We start from the raw sequence: 25,551 nt of genomic DNA, 5'->3' as shown, positions 1-25,551 counted from the left end.
TGAATCGTGAGTTTCATCTTGACTATCCCAAAACAAGAGTAGAGGCTCTTCATGATTGGTGGGAAGTTTAAATAATAATAACAAAAGGAGGGGCTAGCCAGGGTTTATAAAAAGCAGCCACCATTTTAATTCTGTGCACATTCTGCTCTGATACTAGTGAGGCTTGATTTATGCCAGCTGAAACCTGTACATTGCTACTGTGCTCTGCTTTGTATTTGGCTTTTACCTTTTACATAGTGTGTTATCTACCTGTAAGTGTGCATTCTATCCTGTTTCTGAATTCTGTGCTGATGCATCCCTATCAGTATAAAGTGTTGGTCGCCCAAGCTGGGGTCCAGTTGATCCAGGAGAGGGCCCAGCGAAGGAGAAGAACATGCTGGACCAAAGAGTGGCTGCAGCAAAGGGATAGCCGCTCTCACATGTCCCTGCTGATGGAGATCAATGACTTATTTGTGTGCTATACGATTATGGGCCCCTCACTCACATGCACCTAACTGATCGGGATGCAAGGAGGAGTCAGACCAGCAGACAACTACGCTGGGTAAGTAAGTTTCCACTTACCTATCACCACAATAGAGAGTCGCAAGACATCCTGATACTGCATTTCCTTATTCTTGAGGTGGCGTTGCCTACAGAGGAGGAGGCACCTACAGCATACAGTTCCACTGCAACACCCAGCCTACAGTTTTTGTCCACCTGTATTGGTCAGTTATACTGACATTAACTAATTCAAGTGTACAAGGATACACGGTCTCAGTTTCTGGTACACATTAAGGCTACCATCACATCATTTTTTTTGTCTTATAACATCCAGCTGACAGTTTTTGCCCACCTGCTATAGCTAGATGGACTGATGGTTTCAATCACATAAGACATTGTGTGTTTTCACCTTGAGACTAATTCCCTGACCATCCTCAACTTCCAGCCTCAAGTTATTGCCCACCTGTTTCAATTCATTTATCCACATAAAAGACCACATATAGAATACCATCGCCATCAAAATATCAATAATTAGATCTTATACAGATTCAGCCACACATCCTCATACTTTAATACTCCCATACCATGGAGCGCTTTTCTCTCTTTTTCTTGTATTTATTGCTATTAGGGAAGGTTAGGACACTTCCCGAGTAAGCAGCTAGTGGTAACATCGCCCTTTTCTGTGAGCGCTGACTGCTATTTCTTTTCATTTAGAGGTTTTTTTATAGAGTATCTATTAGGTAGATATCTAGATAAATATAAAAGAATGTGTATAATGCATATTATAGCAATGCAAAATAATAATGTTTGATGTTTTATAATTTTTGTTCAGTATTTTCCATGGAAAAATATTTTAAAGGCTTCCAACCACCTTCCTTCTTCACTTTATCTCTGTTTTACCAACATTATAGCATAGTATCATAAAATACTGACTCCATGTTATTTTTTATGCTGTGGTTTATGATCCTTATCACTTTTGCTGTTGCAATGTTAGTCTTTTAGGGGCTGTAGGAGCCTTCTGGGATGTGTCTCCAACTCTACTTGTGAAACTACCCTTAGTGTTTCTGCCTTAGCATAGGTTAATGAGATGTTAGAGTGTAAGCACCAAGCATCCAGGGTCATTGAGACATTTGACAAGCACCGATGCTAGATAGTGGGTGTGATATAATGTAGAACATTGCTCCACCTTCCTTACTTTCTGAGCTGACCAGACAACCCAGGGGAATCTCTACCTGTACTACCACCCCTATCTGTGATACTGAAAGTATCATAGCTTCTACTACTTCAGTGGTTCACTTGCAAATAGTATAATGTTTGCAAACCATATTTTTTACAGCATTTTTTATTGTACAAATACAAGTAATTGTTGCAGACTATATTGTATTAAGCAGGTAAGTAAAATTGGTAAACTACATTTTTGTTTATGGTGGGAATGACATTTTAACCTCTAATAACTTCACTCACAAGATTATTTCTTATTTCATATCTGTCAATTCAGCTTGGTGCAGTTACGGTGAGAATAATAATAAATAATAATAAATAAAAATAATTTACTAAAAAAGATAAATAGATGTGTTGCTTATAGCAAACAATCAGATTATAGATTCAAAACAATATTCTAGAATGTACAAAATAATAACTGGAATCTGGTTCTGGTGGCAACGCCTCCACTTTTCCTTTTCAGATTTTTTTTTTTTAAATGTATTTTATTATATTTTTCCAAAAGACACAGAACTGGAGCTTGTAATGCCATCATCATCTCTTTGTTCCTCACAGTTGTTTTCAGAATATATAAAATCCCAGCCAAGTCATATTTTTTCTTGTCTGACCAAGTCTATCTTACTTAATATAAATCAATAAGGTGAGCATTCAAAACAGTGGTAACGGGTGTGGAATATTTTGTTTACATGAAATGTCTACATGATCATAATGTCATACAGTATATAATTTATGTTGATAATGTAAACATCGACATTCATCATGTCTATACTGATGAAATGTTGACATGAATAGACACCATTACTCAACCCTATAAGAACTTATTTTTTTCATCATCTAAATGTTAATAATATATCAAAATTACTAATCTGAAAATCACAAAAAAATATCAATAAAAATCATTAAATGATTTTTTGGGGTATTTTAATTTGATAGTAAGCATACATATATAATTATAACTAGCTTCAGTACCCAGCTCAGCTCAGGTGGAAGTTGGTGATCTGTCTCTCTCTAGGCAGCCAGCTCCTTCCCTCAGAGGGCTGCACTCTGGTCATCTCAGCCACTTAGACCAGCTCATTTGCACTGAGCCTCTCCTCCTGTACAGGAACCACCACTAGGGACTTGTACTGAGCAGGCCCCTCTGTTTTTTTACGTGACTGTCCTCTGGTATTTTTGTCAATGAAGACAGTGTGCAGCTTCCATTGATTGACAGGAAGCTCCACCGATCACTGCACATAATGGATCCCTGAACAGTAGGTACATCAGCGCTTGTGTAATGGGTCTCATCGAGTGGCAGCTGCCCTCTTTACTGCAGGCTTTGGACCCTTCTCACTGCTCACAGCAAAAGCTCATCTTCGGAGCATAGGGATGAAAATAATTTAGACTTGCTGAGAGCAGTGCTGAGGCCCGCTTCCCATGGAGCACCACCCACAGTCCCCTGACAATTTACCATGATAATCCTAAAACCTGGCTGGGAAAATTACCTACACAAAGGTGAAAACCTCATCACAATTGGTTTAGTGGTTGCAGAGTTTATTATAGTCAGACAAACAAATTGACATTCTCATTTATAAGATGTATAGAGAGATTATCTTTTACTTATATGGTGCCACAAAGTGTCTGTTGTGCTGTACAGGGAAAATTAAAGAATGTTTAAAAAGGCAGTTCAAAGGGAAACATCAAAGTGTGATTCAAAGACAGCTGTCCGTGGAGTCTCTCAGAACGTACTTTATATTTGTGTATATTTGTGGGTGGTTTTAGGGGATATCCCACAAATATTTAAGATTAATCTCCTTAAAATCTTAGGGGTTTATTTAATAAAGGTAAATTTTGTGTTTTTGGTTGATTTTCCTTTGATTTTGCAAACCGACCAAAACATGCAATTTACTAAAATCAAAACCAAAGGAAAACCTAACTTTAAACCACTTTAGAACATTGGACCAACAATCACTACCTGTAACATGGAGAAACCCTAGCAGATAGAGTATTTATGATTCCTATGTTTGTCCATAGGAACTTTTCCTATTAATGGCCACTGCACCTTTCAGAGCCCCTGTCCCTGGATGTGATTGTTGATACATTTGGGCAGTGCATAATTTCATATTACCATGAACAGGGGCAATAAGAAATTATAATTATTGGGTCTAAAACCTGATAATTGCTAAATATGCACCCTAATAAGTTCTCAGGAATATAGTTCCCAATGCCTCTTTCCAATTATACCATTGCCTTTACTGGTTTACAGTCAGACATCCAGAGCCCATGTCCCCATTGTGCTGATGGATAATCTATAATTATATGGCATAAATGATGCAAGTGCCCAAAATAGGAAGATGAAATAAAAGCAAACATTCTCCAATTGTGGGAAAAGTTGCTCAGTACTGGAGATGTGACTACTGTGTACTGTATCTTTTCAAAATGAAGTTAGGTTTATTAGCCAAATGTGTCTTCATCAGGATATAACCATGTTGAAATATAGTTAAATAGTTAATCGCTATGTGCTGTCTCTTAACTGTGTGTTATTCTGCATGCCTCATCAGTCTGTCTGAATTTTATTCAACAAACTTATAGTCCAGGCTGTCTAGACTCCAGGTGCAGGACTTGTTTACATGCCTTTATAAAAGTATCTGCATGTGCACTAGACTGTCACTGTGTTATTGGAGCCTCACAGTGCTGTACTGCTGTACAGTACTTAGCCCAAGAGAAATTTATTCTGTATAATTTTGACTGCTGTTTATCTTCTATCATGTCTATCATGTTATATTGGATAAAACCTACTCTGGTTTGGAATCAACATGTGGCCTAACTTCCTTGCTAACATCAGTTACATTCCTACCAACTTGAAGACATCTGCAAATAAACATCACTTGTTGAAAATATAAACTAAAATTTCATTCCTGGACTGCAGGTGATCCTATAAATCAGAATGGTCTGTACTGTGGAAGTGCAGATGTTTAGAACTTACAAAAATGTAGCAAGTAGAGTCTTCTAGCATGAATTGTATCGAAAAATTTCTCATGACATTTGTATAACTATTTTGTATACAGCATATAACACTACTAATCACTAATTTGCACAGGTGTAGGTGATTAATCTATACCAGTCAAAAAAGTTCAAACCACATATGACAATACATCTAAATGCTATGCATTTGTGTTTGGTACAGTACTGTTTGCCATTTTTGTCACAAGCAGCGTTAACAGTACTCACCACCATGAGTAAGAGTTTCTGTTAGGTGTCTACTGTCTTGGTTGTCTGCTCAGTCCCAGTGACTGGCTTGAGGCTACTACAGGGGCATTACTATGGGGTATATGGGCACTACTACAGGGGCATTACTATGGGGGCACTACAGGGGCATTAGTATGGGGGTATTACTACTGTATATGGGCACTACAGGGGCATTACTCTGGGGGCACTACTATAGGGGCATTACTATGGGGTATTACTACTGTATATGGGCACTACTACAGGGTCATTACTATGTATATATATATATATGTGTGTGTGTAGGGGTAGGGAGCACCAGTCAAAATTTTGCCTAGGGCACCAAATTGGCTAGGGCCAGCTCTGCTCACCTGGAGGACCAAACTGCAATCCAGTATGCTTAAATTTCTTTTCAATATAAGTTTGCATTTTGTAATGTCAAAACTTTTTTTGTTCAGTGTTCTTTTTCATCTGCCTAGATTTTATCCCAAAGGAATTTAAACAAATTTATCTAGCAGCCTAAGTTGCAGTCAACTCCCACTTGTCTGAATCTGCCTTTGTTAATAAATTGGAATAAATAGCGGTGTGGTTGGCATTAATGTGATTGTAATTTTGGTTTGCTTCTTTAGACAGTCAAGTCTTTGCATGGAAATTAAATGATTTTCTTGCTAAAAGTGAACATTCCCATGCTGTATCTAGGTTTTTTTTTCTGCTATGTTTAGAAAAGATGGCTGTTAATTAAAACACTAATATCATTTGAAGCCACCATAGGAGGTAAGGTAATTCATATGATTTACTTTTTTCAGAACATAGAACAAATAGAAATTCAATAGTACTATGCAGAATTACATTGGTTGATCAATCCGTTTGCAGTTACAGTTAGTGAAAATACATTTTGTATATGACAATTGTTCCAATATTTTCATTGACAAACTGTGCAATACCACTTATTCTGTGTTAGATGTCATTTTCTATATCTGCTCTTATTATACTGTATTTAATTATAACCTCAAATTAGTATATATATATAATAATAATAATAATAATAATAATAATAAAATCAAGTATTATTATATTTTTTAAGCATTGTACCATCATGTGCACTAGTAGGTATGCCATGCTGTGGTACATAATGTTCTATGTATATATGAGCCAACAAGAAGTGACCTTGGAAATTGATTAAAAATGCTGACAAGCATGCATCAAGATACTTGTGGTTTGTGAAATTAGAATTAGAATTTCATTGTGGATCATAACTGCAAAAAGGTGATCTGTAGAAATGCTTCAAATTGGTGGAAAGTGGCTCTGGATCTGGTTCTATATTTACAAATTAGAGCTAATTTAAAGCAGTGAGAACTGACCATGTGTGAGCCAATTTCAAAAATATTTCAGCTTTAATAGTTATTAGGGGGTAAATTTACTAAAATGAGAGTTTGTAGATGTGAGTTTTAATAGTGATGTTGCCCATAGCAACTAAACAGATTCTACTTAACATTTAACTAGCACCTTCTAGAAGATAATATAATCTGATTGGTTGCTATGGGCAACATCACTTTTAAAACTCACTTCTAAAAACTCTCACTTTAGTAAATATACCCCTAGGAGTGTATTCCAGAAAGTCAAGACCATTTGCGCATTCCCACCATGCAGGGCATTAACTCTCCTCAATTCATGGTTGGGCATTCTCCCTGACATGTTTTCTAAGTGCACTGTGAGTACAAGCTGTTATGGTTGTTGTTGGCAATGTGTGTGTTGTTATAATGAACCCTACAAAATCCCTCCAACTGTGTGTGGAATGTTATTCAAGTCTTGACTGTACAGAAAGTGAGAATTTCCAACTTTTTCCATCAAATAAAGCAAGTGTATGGTGATAGGAGGTGAGAAAGTGGTGTGAAATGTTCAATAATGGACAAACAAATGTACATGATGGAGATCGACCGTGACGATCCTTAGTTTTGGATGAGAGGTTTATGATCATGCACCCTCATAGTCCAGACCTTACTCCAATCATTTTTCTACATTTTGCTAAACTCAAAGAGTTCCTGGACAGAAAACATTTTCGAAGCTTGCGGTCAACAACTGGATAAATGGACAAGGGGATTCAAAAGCTTGTGTACAGCTATGATAAATGCTTAAATGAAGGAGGTGATTATATGGAGAAATAGGCAAAGGAACTCGGGTTGATGTAGGAAGCAGTGAAAAGAATAGAGAAGTGTGCCATTGGAGAAGTTGCACATGGCAACCAATCAGCTTTGAGGTTGCATTTATCAAGTACATTGTATAAAATAATAGGTAGGAGCTAATTGGTTGATATGGGTAACTTCTACACTGGCACACTTCTCTACTCTTTTCACTGCTTCATACATCTACTCTTCTGTGTCTAATAAAAAAATTAACAAAATGTATTTTATTTTTTTACAGACAAACTGTCTTTACTTTCTGCATTACGTTTGTATATATTAATTTTACATTTGTTTCATGCTAACACTGAATCTGAACCTAAACTTCAAACTTAAAATAATTTAACAGTGGTAAGGATAAACATACCATAAAGTGTAAGCTTGGATATGCAGAAAAGGCAACATATTCTGTTTATTTTAACAATTTTTAGTTACTGAGAATACAGCCATTGAAAGAGTGTGTGTTTTAGCTTTGTTTAATCTAAAAATGTATTTTGATATTTTTGAGAGGATCTCAAGTGTTCTGTATGCAGTGTAATGATAATGTTATAACAAATATCTTTCACAAAGAAACTATGCTTAGGGCAAATTAAATTTGCATGAGATAGTAAAATAAATAATAACAATACAGAAATCTATTGGTGAACAAAAGCATAATATATATTTTAGGATATAATATAGTTAAACTTATGTTTTAGATAACAATTTACAGACTAGGGCAGTGGTTCCCAAACTTTTTGAATCACGTCACCCTAGAGCATCAGCATTGTTTTCATGGCACCCCTAAGCCAAAAGTTTCTTATAGAGAAATTCAGAAAGAAATGTAGTAAAGTGAAGGAAATTGTGCTTAGCTGTCATCCATAGGTTCAGTTATGTGGTGGTGGGCAGGTTTGTGCTTCTGTTTGTCCACATATTTACATTACATTGACCATAAATAATTTGATTTGGGGTGCCACAGCGCACAGTTTGGGAACCACTGGACTAGGGGGTAGAAGATTGTGCACACCATACTGTCCTGAGGCTTTTATAAATATTAATGTTTTTAACTATTTATATATACCTTATAGTTTTTACTGCTCAATTACTGTGTTTAAGTTAAAATTTGTTGTTCACATTGGTATAATGTGAAAAGATCATACAGTAGCCTTTTAAAGCTGCTCATCCACTTGATGATTTTGACAGGCGATTGCACGATAACAACGTCGTTATCGTGCAATCGTTTGCAAATTGTCCGTAAATCGGGCACTTTAAAATTAGAAACAACCAGCGATGCGCGTGCCCACTGGTCATTTCCTACATCTATCATCGGGCAAACATGCTGGACAACCTGACAATATTGTCAGGTTCAGCATGTTGCCAGATGATTGATGATCCTGCACTGAACGTCTGCTCCTTCAGTGTAGGCTCATCACAGACGGAGAAACTACAGCAATGTCGTAATCATGGTCTTGTTTCGCCGTCTGATAGTGGGTGGGCACCTTAAGTTATTTAAATGTGTGTTAAATTGGCTCAAACATGGTCAAACTTGTTCTCTTTACTTTACTTTAGCTCCAATTTTGTAATTTCTTAAAGATTTTTGATCATTAGAACCAGTGGCAGCTCCAGAGGTGGGGATGCAGCGCAGTCCAAAATTCAAATAGGGGAGCCACACCAACTGCCCTTCCAGACACTGCCAAACATCGCCACATGGGATTTGCTGGCAGTTGGTTTGGCTCCCCTATTTGAATTTTGGATGAGCTGCAGCCCCACCTGTAGACACCATTGATTAGAACATATTCAAGAACCAATTTCCAACAATTTGAACTCATAATTTTGTAGATTATGTTCCACAATGAAATTCTGTGGGCACAAATCGCAGGTATTTAGCTGTATGCTTGACAACATTTGTAAGTAGTTTCCTACAGTAGTTCATTTTGTTCTGGTTAGTGTGCTTCACATCATATACAGTAGATAAGGGTAAAAACTAAAACTACTGTAGTAATCACTCAGAAAAGGGGTTAATACTAGTAGTAAGATGAAAATCGCACAAGACTCATACACAATAGGGCTGGGGAAATCAGATTTGCAAGTCACTGATTAAAAAACAGATGGAATAGACAAGTCTACAAACTAGATAAGGACTGTGACAGGGATGGTCAGATCCAATTATACAAAGCAGGGCTGGTCACCTCCAGCTATAGTCAGTGTATTTGCAGGCCTTATATTCACCTGGGTGCTGTTTTAAGTGGGCTACAAATGGCATACAATTACCACATTTGGGACAGACTGTTAGGAGAGTTATACCATAGAGACTATAGCCTAGAGCAGGGGTATTCAACATACAGTCTTCTAGCTGCTGTGGAACTACACATTCCATCATCTCCTGTCACAGTTTTACTATTAGGGCATATTAAAAGTGTGGCAGGGCATGCTGGAATGTGTAGTTCCACAGCAGTTGGAGGTCCGCATGCTGAATACCTCTAGCCTAGAGCATGAGGAACAGGGTCTGGAGTGCAGATATCCTGACCTTAATATCAATTAGAATATTACACCTTACAACCACTAATTTGCATTAGCTGTTCACAATTTTTATTATTTCTAGTTTTCAGAATTTTCTGGATAGTGGATCTTCAGAAAAAAAGAAATCCACATTTAGATAACTAAAATACTAAAAACTAAAATATATTTACATTTGCTGTCACTTGAATATAGAACAGATGATTCAAACAGGAAATCTGTTAAATATCAAAAATTACAAGTATCAAAATTGTAATTGCATAGTTTTCTAGCATGCAAGACTGATTGTTGTTTCTAAAATGATAGGAGCTCTCTTTCAGGATGGAAGAACGCTCCAACTTTACCAGTAGAATCAGTAGCTTTACCCTATTAGGATTCCCAACTTCTCGCTCAATTCAAATCCTGCTATTCATAATTTTCCTCTTCATTTATCTTTCAACCATTGTGGAAAACTTTCTTATCATTATAATAACCTGGATTAGTCCCAAACTGCACAAACCAATGTACTTCTTTTTGGGGCATTTGGCCTTCATAGAATCATGGTATGTCACTGTCATTGTGCCTAAACTACTTGCCATATTTGTAATGGAAAGCAGAGAAATCTCGTACAATGCATGTATGTTGCAACTTTATTTCTTCATTGCGTTGGTATGTACAGAGTGTGTCTTGCTGACCGTTATGGCCTTTGATCGTTATGTGGCTATTTGCAATCCCTTGCAGTATGTCAACATCATGAACTGGAATTTCTGTGTCCTCTTAGCTTTAGGGTCCTGGCTTAGTGGATTCATTATATCAATGATTAAAGTTTACTACATTTCCCGAGTAACATTTTGTCATTCTGGTGTTATAAATCACTTCTACTGTGACATATCTCCCATACTTAATCTTGCCTGTACTGACATGAGGTTGGCTGAACTTGTTGACTTTATACTTGCCTTAATAATTCTTCTTGTCCCTTTGTTGCTTACTTTTATATCTTACGCTTGCATTCTGGCCACCATTTTCTGTATACCAACATCCAGTGGGCGTAGGAAGGCCTTTTCCACTTGCACATCTCATTTGACTGTGGTTATTATATTCTATGCAGCCACTCTATTCATGTATGCCAGGCCAAGCAGGGCTAGGTCTGTTGATTATAATAAGCTAGTATCAGTTATCTATACAGTAATAACACCTTTACTCAACCCAATGATTTATTGTCTAAGGAACAAAGAAGTTCAAGAGATCATATGGAAATTGTTATATATTAAAAATTAAGAAATTTAAGTGGTAGTCACTGTCTGACATACTCACACTTATTAGATGCACAAATGAGAACCTTATTGTTACAATTGTAGCAAATATCTGCAAACTCAAATTAATTATTTGCATATTCACTAACAAGCTACTTCCATATCACAACAACAATGATAACCCTTGTTATGCTCAGATTATTCCCTACTCAATAGTGCAGACAGAGGAGCAGACTCAGAGTTGAAAGCAACTCATTTTTGTAAATAGCATAGCATATGTGAGTAAGGGGTATATTTACTAAAGTGCGGGTTTTTAGAAGTGGAGATGTTACCCATAGCAACCAAATTTTAGCAACTATAGAAGGTGCTAGATAAATGGTAAGTAGAATCTGATTGGTTTCTATGGGCAACATCTCCAATTCTAAAAACGTGCACTTTAGTAAATATACCCCTAAGTGATTTCAAGTAGTAAGTAATTCAGTTGCGTCTACACTATCGGCTGAATGGGTGTAATTGGGCGGAACATAGACTTATGGTGCATACACACGGTACGACTTTTATGAGCGATTTGAATGATGATAACGATATCGTTCATATCATTATCGTTCATATCGTTCACTTTTTAGCAGTCACCAACCTCACAACGACCAGCGATGCGCGTTCCCGCATGAACAAAAACGATATCTATGCTCGACCGTACATGCAGGCCAACTTTGACGATTTTGAAAAGATTTACATGTAAAGACATGGCTTCACTGAAATATCTACAATAGATATCTATCAGTGTGTACAACCAAAATCGTTTGCCCTGCACTACAGAAAGTTGGAGAGAAATCAGGGCCTGATTCAGAGCCGGTTGTAAGCGGCCGCTCGTTCGCTCTCAGCGATGTTTGCACAACTGCGCATGTGTATGGGTCGTAATGTGCATGCGCCAACCAGTCATTGCGGTCGGAAATCGTGCGCTCGCAAAACAGCGAGGGGCTGCTAATTTGATTGACAGAATGTACCATTTGTGGGTGGTAACAGGGAAAGGTGCTTGAAAACGGGGGAGTGGAGATCCGAACGCAGGCGTGCCAAACGGTTAAAAGGGCATTTAATGGGAGTGCATAATTAGTAAAGGAGCATCATCGACCACGTCACTTGGTTGTCTTTTAGCCTGAACTGCTCGCAGTGATAGCGGTAAGAAAAAGCTACCACAAGCACTGCAAGCAGTTCAGATGCCTTTCGATGTACCCGATTAATCTAATGAATACCGGAGATGACGTGTGATGTGAACGGCAAAGGGGCGACTTAACAAAATAGCGAGCGCATTTTTCGTTCGCTCGCTCAGACATAGAGGCATCAACGAACCGCAAAGAGCGAGCGCTCAATTTAAATAGACGGCCCCTTTTTTGGAACGACCGTCCGCAAATAGCGTCCGGGTCTGAATCAGGCCCTCTGTCATTGATATCTTTGGTTGTACAAGTTGTACCGTGTGTATGCACCATTAGTGTTTTAGTTGTGTAGGCAGAACTGTGGACTATGCAGAATTGATTGTATGCAAAGTTTCGTCTGATTTCAGGCAGATCCCTTGCACCAGTGATAGAGCTGGTGAAATTATGATATATTAATGACTGCTACTTCAGCAAGTGGATGGAGGGTGGTCAGGGTGACAGCATGGATATATGCAACTTTGCATACAAGCAAATATCACACTTACTTCCATTCACACAATGCAGTTGTGTCAGGCCCATAATGTTAATAGAGCACAAATAGAATCCATTCCTACACCAATATATACTGCATTTGAACAGACATGTTGATTGAGCCGCAGCGCTACTAGCTAAATATCTGCAGTACAAATACAGTTAGGGTTTTCCCAGGATCTCAAAAATAATTCTTGGGAGTTTCTTGATTAGGGTATGTGGCCTCACAGGGTACACTGAGAACATAATTTTTATATCATGTGTATCTTGTGCTGTGTATAACAGTTCTATTTTTGTCTATCAATGTTAGAATGAATATTGCAATGTTATATTACTCCAGTGCTCAACTATTATTTTTCAACTGGTTGTGTAAGTTGAATATTCACCTTTGGGGTTTGGAATGTATCTATGCCAAGCTCCACAATCAAACACATGAGTACAGTATAAAGTAGGGGTGAGCGGGTTCGGATTTTTGAAATCCGAACCCCCCCGAGCCCCCCTGATCCGAGGCCGATCCGAGTCAGGCTCGACTTTTCCCGCCTGACTCGGATCTGAAATCGAGGCAAAACGTCTTCCAGGGTCTCGCGGGTTTTGGATCCTATATAAGGTACCCGCGTCGGTGCCATTTTCTCACTCGGCTGTGGACAGTGAAGAGGGAGGGTGGGAGTTAGGGCTGGCTGGGCTGTGTAGTGTAGTGTAGTGTAGTGTAGTGTTGTGCTGTGCTGCGCTGTGCTGCTGTTGTCCATAGGAGCTGTGTCCACTCCTTTAAAGTCCATAGGGGCTGGCAGGACTGTGTTGTGCAGTCAGTTGTCCATAGGGGCTGTGTCCACTCCAAAGTCCTGTGCAGTGTCCCAGTCCTAAAGGGGTGCTGTAGTGTTGTCCAGGGGGTGCTCTGTCCATCAGGGGTGCTCCCCCCAAGTGCAAAAAAATATATATTTTTTCTGTGTTTGTGAATTGTGTGCACTGTGGCTGCACGTGCATCAACAAAGGAGCAGCGCCAAGCGTGCGCCTGTGTCCCATAAGTAAAAGGCCGGCTGGCTTGTCCGTTAAAGGGTGCTGTAATCCCCAAAGGGCACTCCAAACAAAATAAAAAAATATTTTTTTTGTGTTTGTGAATTGTGTGTGCAGTAGCCGCACGTGCATCAACAAAGTAGTGCCAAGCGTGCGCCTGTGTCCCATAAATAAAGGGCCAGCTGTATTGACCACTAAAAGGTGCTGTAACCCCCAAAGGGCACTCCAAACAAAATAAAAAAAAATATTTTTTTGTGTTTGTGAATTGTGTGTGCAGTAGCCGCACGTGCATCAACAAAGTAGTGCCAAGCGTGCGCCTATGTCCCATAAATAAAGGGCCAGCTGTATTGACCACTAAAAGGTGCTGTACCCCCAAAGGGCACTCCAAACAAAATAAAAAAATATATTTTTTTGTGTTTGTGAATTGTGTGCACTGTAGCCGCACGTGCATCAACAAAGTAGTGCCAAGCATGCGCCTGTGTCCCATAAGTAAAAGGCTGGCTGGCTTGTCCATTAAAGGGTGCTGTAACCCCCAAAGGGCACTCCAAACAAAATAAAATTTATTTTTTTTTGTGTTTGTGAATTGTGTGCGCAGAAGCCGCACGTGCATCAACAAAGTAGTGCCAAGCGTGCGCCTATGTCCCATAAATAAAGGGCCAGCTGTATTGACCACTAAAAGGTGCTGTAACCCCCAAAGGGCACTCCAAACAAAATAATTTTTTTTTTCTGTGTTTGTGAATTGTGTGCACTGTGGCTGCACGTGCATCAACAAAGGAGCAGCGCCAAGCGTGCGCCTGTGTCCCATAAGTAAAAGGCTGGCTGGCTTGTCCATTAAAGGGTGCTGTAACCCCCAAAGGGCACTCCAAACAAAATAAAAAAAATATTTTTTTTGTGTTTGTGAATTGTGTGCGCAGTAGCCGCATGTGCATCAACAAAGTAGTGCCAAGTGTGCGCCTGTGTCCCATAAGTAAAGGGCCGGCTGGCTCATTTCTTAAAGGGTGGTGTAACCCACAAAGTGCACTAGTCTCCAACAAAAATAAAAAATTATTTTCTGTGTTTGTGTGCGCCTTAGCCGCACGTATATATCAATATAACATAAATGGAGGACCAAACTTTCTCCGATAAAAATAAAATAGGGAAAGATCAAGAACCACTTCCTCCTAGTGCTGAAGCTGCTGTCACTAGTCATGGCATAGACGATAACATGCCATCAACATCGTCTGCCAAGGCCAATGCCCAATGTCATTGTAGAGGGCACATACAATCCCAAATGACAAAGTTCAGGAAAATGACCTTGAAAAAAACATTTAAATCATCTGAAGAGAAACGTAAACTTGCCAATATGCCATTTACGACACGGAGGAATGGCTAATGTCTTTCCCTATGTTCATGACTAGTGGTTCAGCTTCACATGACTATGGAAGCCCTCCTCCCACTAAAAAAATCAAATGAGTTAAGCTGGCAAAAGCACAGCAAAGAACTGTGCGTTCTAAGAAGATATCACAAATCCCCAAGGAGAGTCCAAGTGTGGTGGTGGTTGCGATGCCTGACCTTCCCAGCACTGGACGGGAAGAGGTGGCTCTTTCTACCATTTGCACGCCCCCTGCAAGTGCTGAAAGGAGCACCCACAGTCCACTTGCTGATATGCAAATTGAAGATGTCACTGTTGAAGTACAACAGGATGACGATACTGGTGTAGCTGGTGCTGAGGAGGAAGTTGGTGAGGAGGATTCTGATGGTGATGTGGTTTGTTTAAATCAGGCTCCAGGGGAGACAGTTGTTGTCCGTGGGATGAAAAAGCCCATCACGGTCATGCCTGGGCAGAAGACCAAACATTCCACCTCTTTGGTCTGGCAATATTTCTATCCAAATCCGGACAACAACTGTCTTGCCATATGTACCATATGTAAAGGTGAAATAAGTAGGGGTAGGGACGTTAACCACCTAGGAACATCCTCCCTTATACGGCACCTGCAGCGCATTCATAAAAGGTTACTGTCAAGTTCAGAAACTTTGGCTAAGACCGTAAGCAGTCCAGGGACACCTAAATCCCGTTGTCCTGTTGTATCCAAGCGCCTGCAAACCACACCGTCAACTCCCTCCTCGTCAATTTCCTCCTTAGTCAGGATCGGAAGTAGTCCTGCAGGCCATGTCACTGGCATGACTGACTCTCCTATCCGGGATTCCTCCGGAGGATCCTGCATTGCTACGCCTCCTGCTGCCACTGCTGCAGTTGCTGCTGCTGGGATTCCTTCATCATCCCAGAGAGGAAGTAGGAACACCACTACTTTTACTAAACAATTGACCCTCCAACAGTCCTTAGCGTGGAGGATGAAGTACGACAGCAGTCATCCTGAAGCAAAACGTATAACTGAGGCCTTGACTGCTATGTTGGTGTTAGACGTGCGTCCAGTATCCGCCATTAGTGCAGTGGGATTTAGACAATTGATGTAGGTAGTTCCAAATCCCGTCTAGATTCCACTTCACTAGGCAGGCGATACCGAGACTGTACAGAAACGTCAGAAAAAGTGTCCTCAGTGTCCTGAAAAATGCCGTTGTACCCAATGTCCACTTAACCATGGACATGTGGACAAGTGGAACAGGGCAGACTAAGGACTATATGACTGTGACAACCCACTGGGTAGATGTATCACCTTACGCAGCAACAGCAGCAGCGTCACCAGTAGCAGCATCTCAGAAACGCCAGCTCGTTCCAAGGCAGGCTACGCTGTGTATCACCGGTTTCAGTAAGAGGCACACCGCCGACAACCTCTTAGAGAAACTGAGGGAAATCATCGCCCAGTGGCTTACCCCACTTAGACTCTCCTGGGGATTTGTGATATCTGACAACACCACCAATATTGTGCGGGCATTACATCTGGGCAAATTCCAGCACGTTCCATGTTTTGCTCACACAATAAACTTGGTGGTGCAGAATTTTCTGAAAAGCGACAGGGGCGTGCAGGAGACGGTTTGGGTGGCCCGAAAAATTTCTGGCCACTTTCGCCATTCAGCGACTGCGTGCCGAAGACTGGAGCGCCAGCAAACACTCTTAAACCTGCCCCGCCATCATCTGAAGCAAGAGGTTGTGACGCGGTGGAACTCAACCCTCTATATGCTTCAGAGGATGGAGGAGCAGCAAAAGGCCATTCAAGCCTATACATCCACCTATGACATAGGCAAAGGAGGGGGAATGCACCTGACTCAAGCACAGTGGAGAATGATTTCCGTGTTGTGCAAGGTTCTCCAGCCCTTTGAACTTGCCACACGTGAAGTCAGTTCAGACACTGCCAGCTTGAGTCAGGTCATTCCCCTCATTAGGCTTTTGCAGAAGCAGCTGGAGAAAGTGAAGGAGGAGCTAAGACGGAGCGACTCCGCTTGGAATGTGGGACTTGTGGATGAAGCCCTTCATTCGCTTTGCCAGGATTCCAGGGTGGTCAATCTGTTGAAATCAGACCACTACATTTTGGCCACCGTGCTCGATCCTAGGTTTAAAGCCTATGTGGTGTCTCTCTTTCTGGCCGACACAAGCCTGCAGAGGTGCAAAGACCTGCTGGTGAAAACACTGTCAGCTGAAGCGGAACGTGACACGTCAACAGCTCCTTCTTCATTTTCTCCCGCAACTGGGGCTGCCAGGAAAAAACTTAGGTATCCTAAGCAACCCGCTGGTGGTGATGCAGGGCAGGCAGGACCAAGTTTGGACATCTGGTCCAGACTGAAGGACCTGGCAACAATTTCTGACATGTCTACTGTCACTGCATATGATACTGTCACCATTGACAGAATGGTGGAGGATTACATCGGTGACAGCATCCAAGTAGGCATGTCAGACAGTCTGTACCTGTACTGGCAGGAAAAAGAGGCAATTTGGAGGCCCCTGTACAAACTGGCTCTATTTTACCTGAGTTGCCCCCCTCCAGTGTGTACTCCGAAAGAGTGTTTTAGTGCAGCCGGGAACCTTGTCAGCGAAAGGCGTAGGAGGTTGCTTCTACAAAATGTGGAGAAGATGATGTTCATCAAAATTAATTATCAACTCTTCCAGGGAGACCAGCCTCCAGAATGTAGAGAGGGACCTTTGGTGGTGGATTCCAGCGAGGACGAATTAGTACTCTGTGAGGATGAGGATGTACACAAAACTGAAGAGGGTGAGGAATCGGTGGATGAGGAGGATGAGGATGACAACTTGCCTCCGTAGAGCCAGTTTGTGCAGGGACAGATTAATTGCCAGCTTGTTTTGTGGGGGCCCAAACGAACCAATCATTTCACCCACAGCCGTGTGGCAGACCCTGGTGCTGAAATGATTGGTTTGTTAAAGTGTGCATGTCCTGTTTATTCAACATAAGGGTGGGAGGGCCCAAGGACAATTCCATCTTGCACCTCTTTGTTTTCTTTGCATTTGCATTATGTACTGTTTGGGGCCTAGTTTTTCAAACTGCCATCCTGTCTGCCACTGCAGTGCCACTCCTAGATGGGCCACGTGTTTGTACCGCCCACTCGTATCGCTTAGCATAGTCATCCAGCTACCTCGGTGCAACCTTTTGGACATAAAAACACTATTGTGAGGTGTTCAGAATAGACTGGAAATGAGTGGAAATTAAGGTTATTGAGGTTAATAATAGCATAGGAGCAGAAAAACCCACAAATTCTGTGATTTAAAAAAAAAAAATACAGATCCAAAACACAAAACCCAGAACCCAAAACACGGAAGGGTGGTTTTGGCAAAACCAATCCAGATCCAAAATACGAAGAAAGATTCAGATCCAAAACCAAAACACGAAAAGTGGCCAGTGCACACCCCTAGTATAAAGATGTATGCACCTCATAATGCATGACAGCACATTTAAGCCTTATTCTGAGTTTCAAATAAAAGCGAATATACTGTAGCAGCATCTATTGGCGGTCAGTCATCTGCAACTTTATGCAAATGACATACAAACTCCTTCCCTTGTGTACATCCATGCAGCCAAATATGTAAGGACTGAGATACCCAATTTTAGCGTTTGTGCATGCTACTGTATAACACAGAATGGTGCATCCTTTTATGCCTCCATCGGTCACACCATCAAAAATTGCACAAGCCCTGGCAGAGGCAGTGTCTCTGTCTGACCACAGCCTCTTACACTTGAAGCTCTGCATCTGGAAACACAGATGCTTGTATTGACACGCCCGTAACATGCCCACAGATCGGCCCATTTTTGCATGCACTACTAGCCACCACCCAGTCACTGCCAAAAATACACATCACTTTACTGCCAACTTTCTGATACCATCTGTCCTGATTGCAACAGCACCTTTGTGCATACACTCTGTGGAACAGAATTGGTATGAATCACCTCCGAACCTAAGCCCGGGGGATGAAATACTGTCACCGGAAGGCTGAGAACTGAAGATCTCGACTAAGGTAAGTAACACCCTGAACCCTCCCCTTTTACCCCCTAAACCTCCCTTATGGGTGTCTAACCCTAACCTCCCCCCCTAGTGCCTAACCCTAACCTCCCCCCAGGGGTGCCTAAACTTAACCCCCTCCCCGCACCCTAAACCTAAACCTAGCCCTCCCGGGAGAGTGCCTGAACCTAACCTCCCCCGGTGGTGCCTGACCCTAACCCCTCTTCCCCAAGCCTAAACCTAACCCTCCGGAGGGGGGTGCCTAACCCTAAGTCCCACCGGGAGTCCCTAATCTTAACCCTCCCCTCTTCCGCAGCTAAGTCTTACCTACGATCAATATGCCGGACGTCCGGATTTTGTCATTGGGCTGATGATAGGCATCAGTATTTAGATGCCTATCATTAGTTCCATGCTGGGATTTCACAGTCGGGAAGGCGGCGGTCGGCATTTCGACCACCAGCTTCCTGACTACATCCCCTGTGAAACACATGCTTCCTAGGGGTTTTCCAAAATTTTTTCTCATGTGCAGTTGAAAATAATGGCTCAACTGAAGTGATTATTTGCATTACATGTGTATTGCATGCAGCTGTGAAACAGGTCTTTAAGCTCTCTAGGACATGGATTTGATTTTCTTAACATCCATCTCTAGAAAATGTCAAATTTTTCTTAAAATGTATGCAAACATACACACACAGACACACCTCATTGCACAGTGCTGATTACAGCTTTGGAGAAGAACAGAAGATCCTGGTAATGACTTAGACTGAGTGACAAATTTAAGTGATTGTGAGCGTCTTATGTTTACAGTATTGTGTTAGTTTATTTCTTGGCATATTCAAAGGTAACAGATATGTTGAACTAAACACCAATTGAAGTGATCAATTATTTTGTGTATACTGATAACCCAGGATACTTTAGCAGCTCTTTTTCTCTCAGAGCTAGATGTTATCATTGATACTATATTGCCCACAAGACTTCTACACACAGCTACTGGTGATTTAGGTGTACAGATTAAGAAAGCAGTAGAATGTAAAGTCAACCAAACCTGTGTCAGCAGTAAGATCACCCATGGCAGTATAAAAACATCAAGCACAGTAATGATTAAGGACCCAGCAAAAGTCATGGCTGGTGGATTTCACGCAAAGCAAAGGTTCAAGTTCAGAATATAGAGCACTCTGGTAAGAGAAGTTTATCTTGGTTGACATATACATGTAAGACCAACTGTATACCTAGAGCGCTCCATTTGGTGTGCAAGTGCAGATCATGTTACTGATTACTGCTGATAAATCTTCTGCCTCAAGTCATGTTCAACCACTAAGACACAATGCGGGGAATTCAAATGCAGACGAAGGATACGAATTGCAGTTGCCGCGTTGTTTAAACTCCGGCAATGGTAGCCCATCTTGCAACCTTTGCCTGGCCGACCAAATAACCCATTTGCACAGAAGTGCTTGCTTCCCTATGCACAAGACCCCGCTGCCGTAAAGAAAAGTGGCATCCATGCAGTTTCGGCCGGGCAAACGGATTCACCGTTAATTGAATTCCCCCCTATGTTCGCTGATGCATATAAATGGTCAAACAACTGGTTTACATATGCCTAAAAAGTCAGTGAATAGGTAACACCTTACAGTTGTATATGCGATCATTACATATAATTTTAAAATACATTTACTAAAAGTATGCATGGTTTATTTTCTCCTTATTATCTGTTTCATGATATTAGAGATTTTTAGTAACTCCTGCAACGTCACACAGCACTGCAATCTAGACTGACATCTGGGGTAGACAAATCACTGACACTTAACTCTCCTCTTTGACACTCTGGGCTTGATTCAGAGCCGGACGCTCTGAAAGAGCGCTCGCTCAGAATCAGGGCGTGTTTTTTTCTTTTTTGGACCGGCCTCCTGGCCGCTCACATAGCTGTGGGTGACCACCCACAGCTGTAGCGAGCGGCCATGATGATGGTCGTGATGGACAAGACCATAGCAACCATCGGGCTTGCAATGAGATGCTTGTGGTAGGGTCTCATTCATCGCAAGCCCCAGAGAGCTTTTGGCTCTAACAGAGCCGGAAGCTCTCCACTGACATCACTCGTGATATCAGTGGGGCCACCCCCAAATGGCAAGCATTCCCTCGGGAATGCCTCCATTTGGGCAGCCACCCCCCTGGCCTGCCCACCAAATGGGGTGAGCTGTCACTCAACATCGACAGCTCGCCCCCTTTGGTGCGAGACCCGGAGCGACAGATTGCCTGTCGCTAGCCGGGTCTCGTGCATGCACACGACGGAGTCGGGTCCATCATGCACATGCGCTGTGGGCCACCATCAACCCGGTTGCGAGTGCTCAGAGCTTGCGACCGGGTCTGAATCAGGCCCTCTGTGTCCTTCCTCAACTTCCCAGACCAGGAGGCTAACAAGACAGGGGCATGGATATTCTATTCTTGCCCTGCTACACTTCCTGGGTTTTGAGTTCTGAGTAGTCTATATCCTTCTCCATCTTTGAGGTTCACTCTGTAAGACTTTTTCTACCCAGTCCTTGTTCTGATCACAGTATTCTACACTCCACCTGGTCTTGTCTCCCAAATGTTTGATAACTTTGTTCCCCCATTTCTTATCCTAAGACATCCCAGCATCTTCCTGGTTGAATTCAATATCCCTTTTAATCTCACAGATGCTGTGGCTTCCAGCATCCCACCCAGTTTAATGGTCACTTACTTGAACTCATCTTCTACCGCATCATCTCTGACTCACTCTTCCAACTCCCCATTCACAATTTCCTTTCCTCAACCTTTTACTGCTTACTTCACCACTCTAACCTTCTAAATCTATGCTCACTAAGTGTCATTCTAATGCCCTCAAACGTGCCCGATTTGCGTCCTCACTTGAAGTATTCCTATTTACATTACCAGCCCTGACATACCTTAACTAGTGTCTCCCTTTACAACTGCACTGTAACATCTTCCCTCAATTAAGATGCCATGTCCAAATACTAACAATTGACCTTTAAGCTGCAAAAATATTCTTGCACTGCTAAAGTGCCCTAGTGGGCGGAAAACCCTCACACCACTTCAAATTCATTCTTACACCTCTTTCTTTCACTGCCCCATCTTTCAAGCACTCCTATTTTAAATATTTAATTTATCACCCATCTGTAAACCCAAATGTGCCTCATTCAACTTCCTCCTCTATCCTTCCGGCTAACATCCTGGGCCAAATGTAATAGGGTGAGAGTTTAGAAAATGTGAGAGTTTAGCAGTAAACTCTCACATTGGTCGAGATTTATATTCAAAATGGGAAATCATCTGAAAGAGAGTTTAAGTCATGAGAGATTTTTGAGTCTAAAGACATCCAGGTTTGCATGTTCCAAGACTTTTGGGCGGGTTTAAAATGTGTGAGAGTTTGCTGCTAAACTGTCATCCTCTCTGAGGACAAGTTCCCTGCTCTCCCACCATCTTTTCCCATTTCTAAAATCCCTCTGTAGAAGGTGTGATTTCAGTGCTTCCCCAACCTTGAACTTCATGGTATGTGAAGTGTATGACCGAGAAATTAAATATAAGAAATATAGTGAACACTGTATGTAACAGGAATTGAAGTTGAACAACCAATATAATATCTGCTCACTAGTTAGTTGCTGTAATCACACCTTAATTCTTCAGAAACCTCAAAGTGGCTGTATACCTTTCTTAGAATTCTCAGAAATGGTTACATAAGAATAAATATTGTGTCTACTGTGATGTCAGATAGGCGCACCTTTTTTAAAACTTTGCGGTTGGTAGTCACTCTTTAAAGGTAGAAACCACACATTAGACCATGTCTGGCCAACCTGTGGCTCTCCGGCTGTTGTGAAACTTCAAGGTATTAATTTTAGACCCCCGATGACCACTGTTGTGTGATGACAGGTAATAATGGATCTTACTACCCTAGGGTCTCATTCAGACCCGGTCGCAAGTGCTGAGCGCTCGCAACCGGATCGATGGTTAGGCCCTGCGCACGCTCAGCGGCCGCACTGCGCATGCGCAAGCCCTGGAGCAAGAGAGAAACTATCTCGCTCCGGAGCTCACTACAAAATGGCCGGCTATCGATGTTGATCGACAGTTCGGCCCGTTTTGTAGGCAGGGCGGGGAGGTGGTTTCCCAAACGGAGGCGTTCCTTAAGGAATGCCTACCATTTTGTGGGCGGCCGCAATGACATCAGCAGTGATGTCAGTGGGGAGCTTCCTACTCGATCAGAGCAGGAAGCTCCCTGGGGCTTGCGGCTGCCGAGACACAAACCTTAGGGTCTCGTCGCAAGCCCTGATGGTCGCGATGGTGTTGACCATCGCGACCATCACCCTGGTCGGTCACTAAGCTGTGGGTGGTAACCCACAGCTAAGCTAGCGACCAGGAGTCCGCACTTAAAAATGGAAGCGGCCGCCCTCATTCAGAACGAGGGCTCGCTAGTGTGTTACTATTAGATCTTATGCTTTTTATAGTGTCAATAAGGGATATTGGTGCCTGATTCAGAGATGGATTCAGTGTCGATGTTAGTGCAGTCTACTGAATATTTGCTACTGTACAATGTGCAAAAAGCTCTGGAAACCCCTTCGGCATAAGCATACAACTTAGTGTATGCAGAGACCACTGCTCCATATGAAATCACTTTAATTTGAGCTAAAGATGTGTGGTTCAGTTTACATGAAAACCGAACACACTCAAACTTAGGGGTTCCAAGTTGAACTGAGCCCCAGCTGTGTTGTGTGTTCTGGGCTAGGCACTGTGTTAATAAATAATATCATTAGGTTGCCATTACTAGGAGCACTGTGAGGCACTGTTTTAAAAATATAATTTTCATGGTGTCTTTACTAGGAGTGCTGTGAGGCACTGTGAAGTGTGTTCAGGCACTGGGTTAAAAAAATAAAATCTTTAGGGTGCTATTACTAGGAGTGCTATGAGGCACTGTGTTGTGTGTTCATGCCCTGTGTTAAAAAAATAAAATACAACTGTTGTGTGTTCAGACACTGTGTTAAAAAATAACATCAGTAGGGGGCCATTACTAGTATTGCTATGACGCACTGCTTTGGGTGCCATTACTAAGAACATTGTGAGGCACTGTGTTATGTGTTCAGGCACTGTATTTAAAAATAACATCATTAGGGTACCATTAATAGGAGCACTGTGTGGCACTGCGTTGTGCATTTAGGCACTCTGTTAAAAATATTAAAATGAAACTGTTGTGTGTTCAGGCATTTTATTTCATTTGTGGTTTGGATCTGGATTTGGTTTTGCCAAAACCGCCCTTGCGTGTTTTGGTTTTGGATCTGTATTTCCTTTAAAAAATCATAATAACAGCAGGGTTGTGTGTTCAGGTCCTGTGTTAAAAAATGTAAATAGAACTGTTGTGTGTTCAGACACTGTATTAAAAAATAACGTCATTAGGGTGCTATTACTAGGAGCACTGCGAGACACTGTTGTGTGTTCAGGCACTGTGTTAAAACTAGTGATGTGCGCTGAACCCCGTGTTTTGGTTTTGGATCTGTATTTCCTTTGTGTTTTGGATCTGGATTTGGTTTTGCTAAAACCGCCCTTGTGTGTTTTGGTTTTGGATCTGTATTTCTTCTAAAAAAAATTATAAAAACACCTGAAATCACATAATTTGGGCCTGTTTTTGTATCTACAGTATTATTAACCTCAATGACATTAATTTCCAGTCATTCCCAGTCAATTTTGATTACCTCACAGCTCACAATATTGATTTCATCCAGTTTAGGCCAAAAGGTTGCATCATGCCAGCTGGCTGGCTAAGCTAAGCGATAGCAGTGAGCGTCACAAACATGTAGCAGTTCAGCTTCCAACACGGCACATCTAGGAAACAGAGTGGCATTGTAGTGGCAGACAGGATAGCAGTTTAATAAGCTATATGGCCCCATAGGAACTTAAAACCAAAAATGTGTTTATTAATTAAGAACTAGGTCAGAGGCCGGACAGAGTTAGAGTATGTTTATGGAGTAGTTGAAGACAGGAAAGGAACGGAAGGATTGATTATTGTGTACATTTATTTATAGAAATTTTTTGATTCTGAAGAAAATTTATGAGGGAGGATCAATGTTGGATCAAGTTCTTCAATTCCTGAAAGACATCTTTAATCTAAAGGAGGTTCGGTATTCACACGTAGATAGTTTGTCAGAAGATATTATGCAGTGTCTCCACCATCACAGAGATTCTTGGGGCATATATGGGAGCAGGCTCACTGAAGACCACTTGTGTCCAAACCTATGTGAACCAACCTGATCACCTGAGTGATATCTATAGAGCACCTGTCACTAACACACAGTGAGGGCAGCCAATTTGTGCCACATTCTGATTGAATATTGATTCAGCCCATATACTGTACCATACTTGCCTACTTTTGAAAAGTAGTTTCAGGCAGATGATTTAGGATAGTAGCAAGCAAAGTGGTGCACCGTTAAGGGGCGTGGCCAACACTGCCCAAAAGGTTTGTCAAGATCCAGCTATGGGCATATCTATTGCCAATTGGGTGTGTTGTAGACCAAATTAAATTACAATGACTTTATGTAAACACTTGACATGTGACACTGTAAGTCACCAAAATATTCTGTATTGCTGACATGGAGGCAAATTGGTGTCAGTACATTTCCATATGGATACAGGGGCATAAGGGGGCCT

At 41.6% G+C, this 25,551-nt stretch overlaps 1 protein-coding gene across 1 annotated transcript; it reads left to right on the top strand.

The window, feature by feature from the left end:
* The first annotated feature begins 9,899 nt into the window (after positions 1–9,899).
* On the top strand, positions 9,900–21,712 carry LOC148526499 (olfactory receptor 6B1-like). The gene is made up of 3 exons (XM_088470158.1): positions 9,900–10,821; positions 16,793–16,810; positions 21,441–21,712. Exons 1-3 carry the CDS (start codon positions 9,900–9,902, stop codon positions 21,710–21,712), a joined length of 1,212 nt encoding a protein of 403 aa, XP_088326284.1.
* The last annotated feature ends 3,839 nt before the right edge of the window (positions 21,713–25,551 follow it).

This window comes from Taudactylus pleione, unplaced genomic scaffold (assembly GCF_031769625.1).
Source record: "Taudactylus pleione unplaced genomic scaffold, aTauple2 ptg000095l, whole genome shotgun sequence".
Classification (NCBI taxonomy): Eukaryota; Metazoa; Chordata; class Amphibia; order Anura; family Myobatrachidae; genus Taudactylus; species Taudactylus pleione.
The sequence above is the reverse complement of the archived record's forward strand: the minus strand, read 5'-3'. Positions and strand labels throughout refer to the sequence as shown.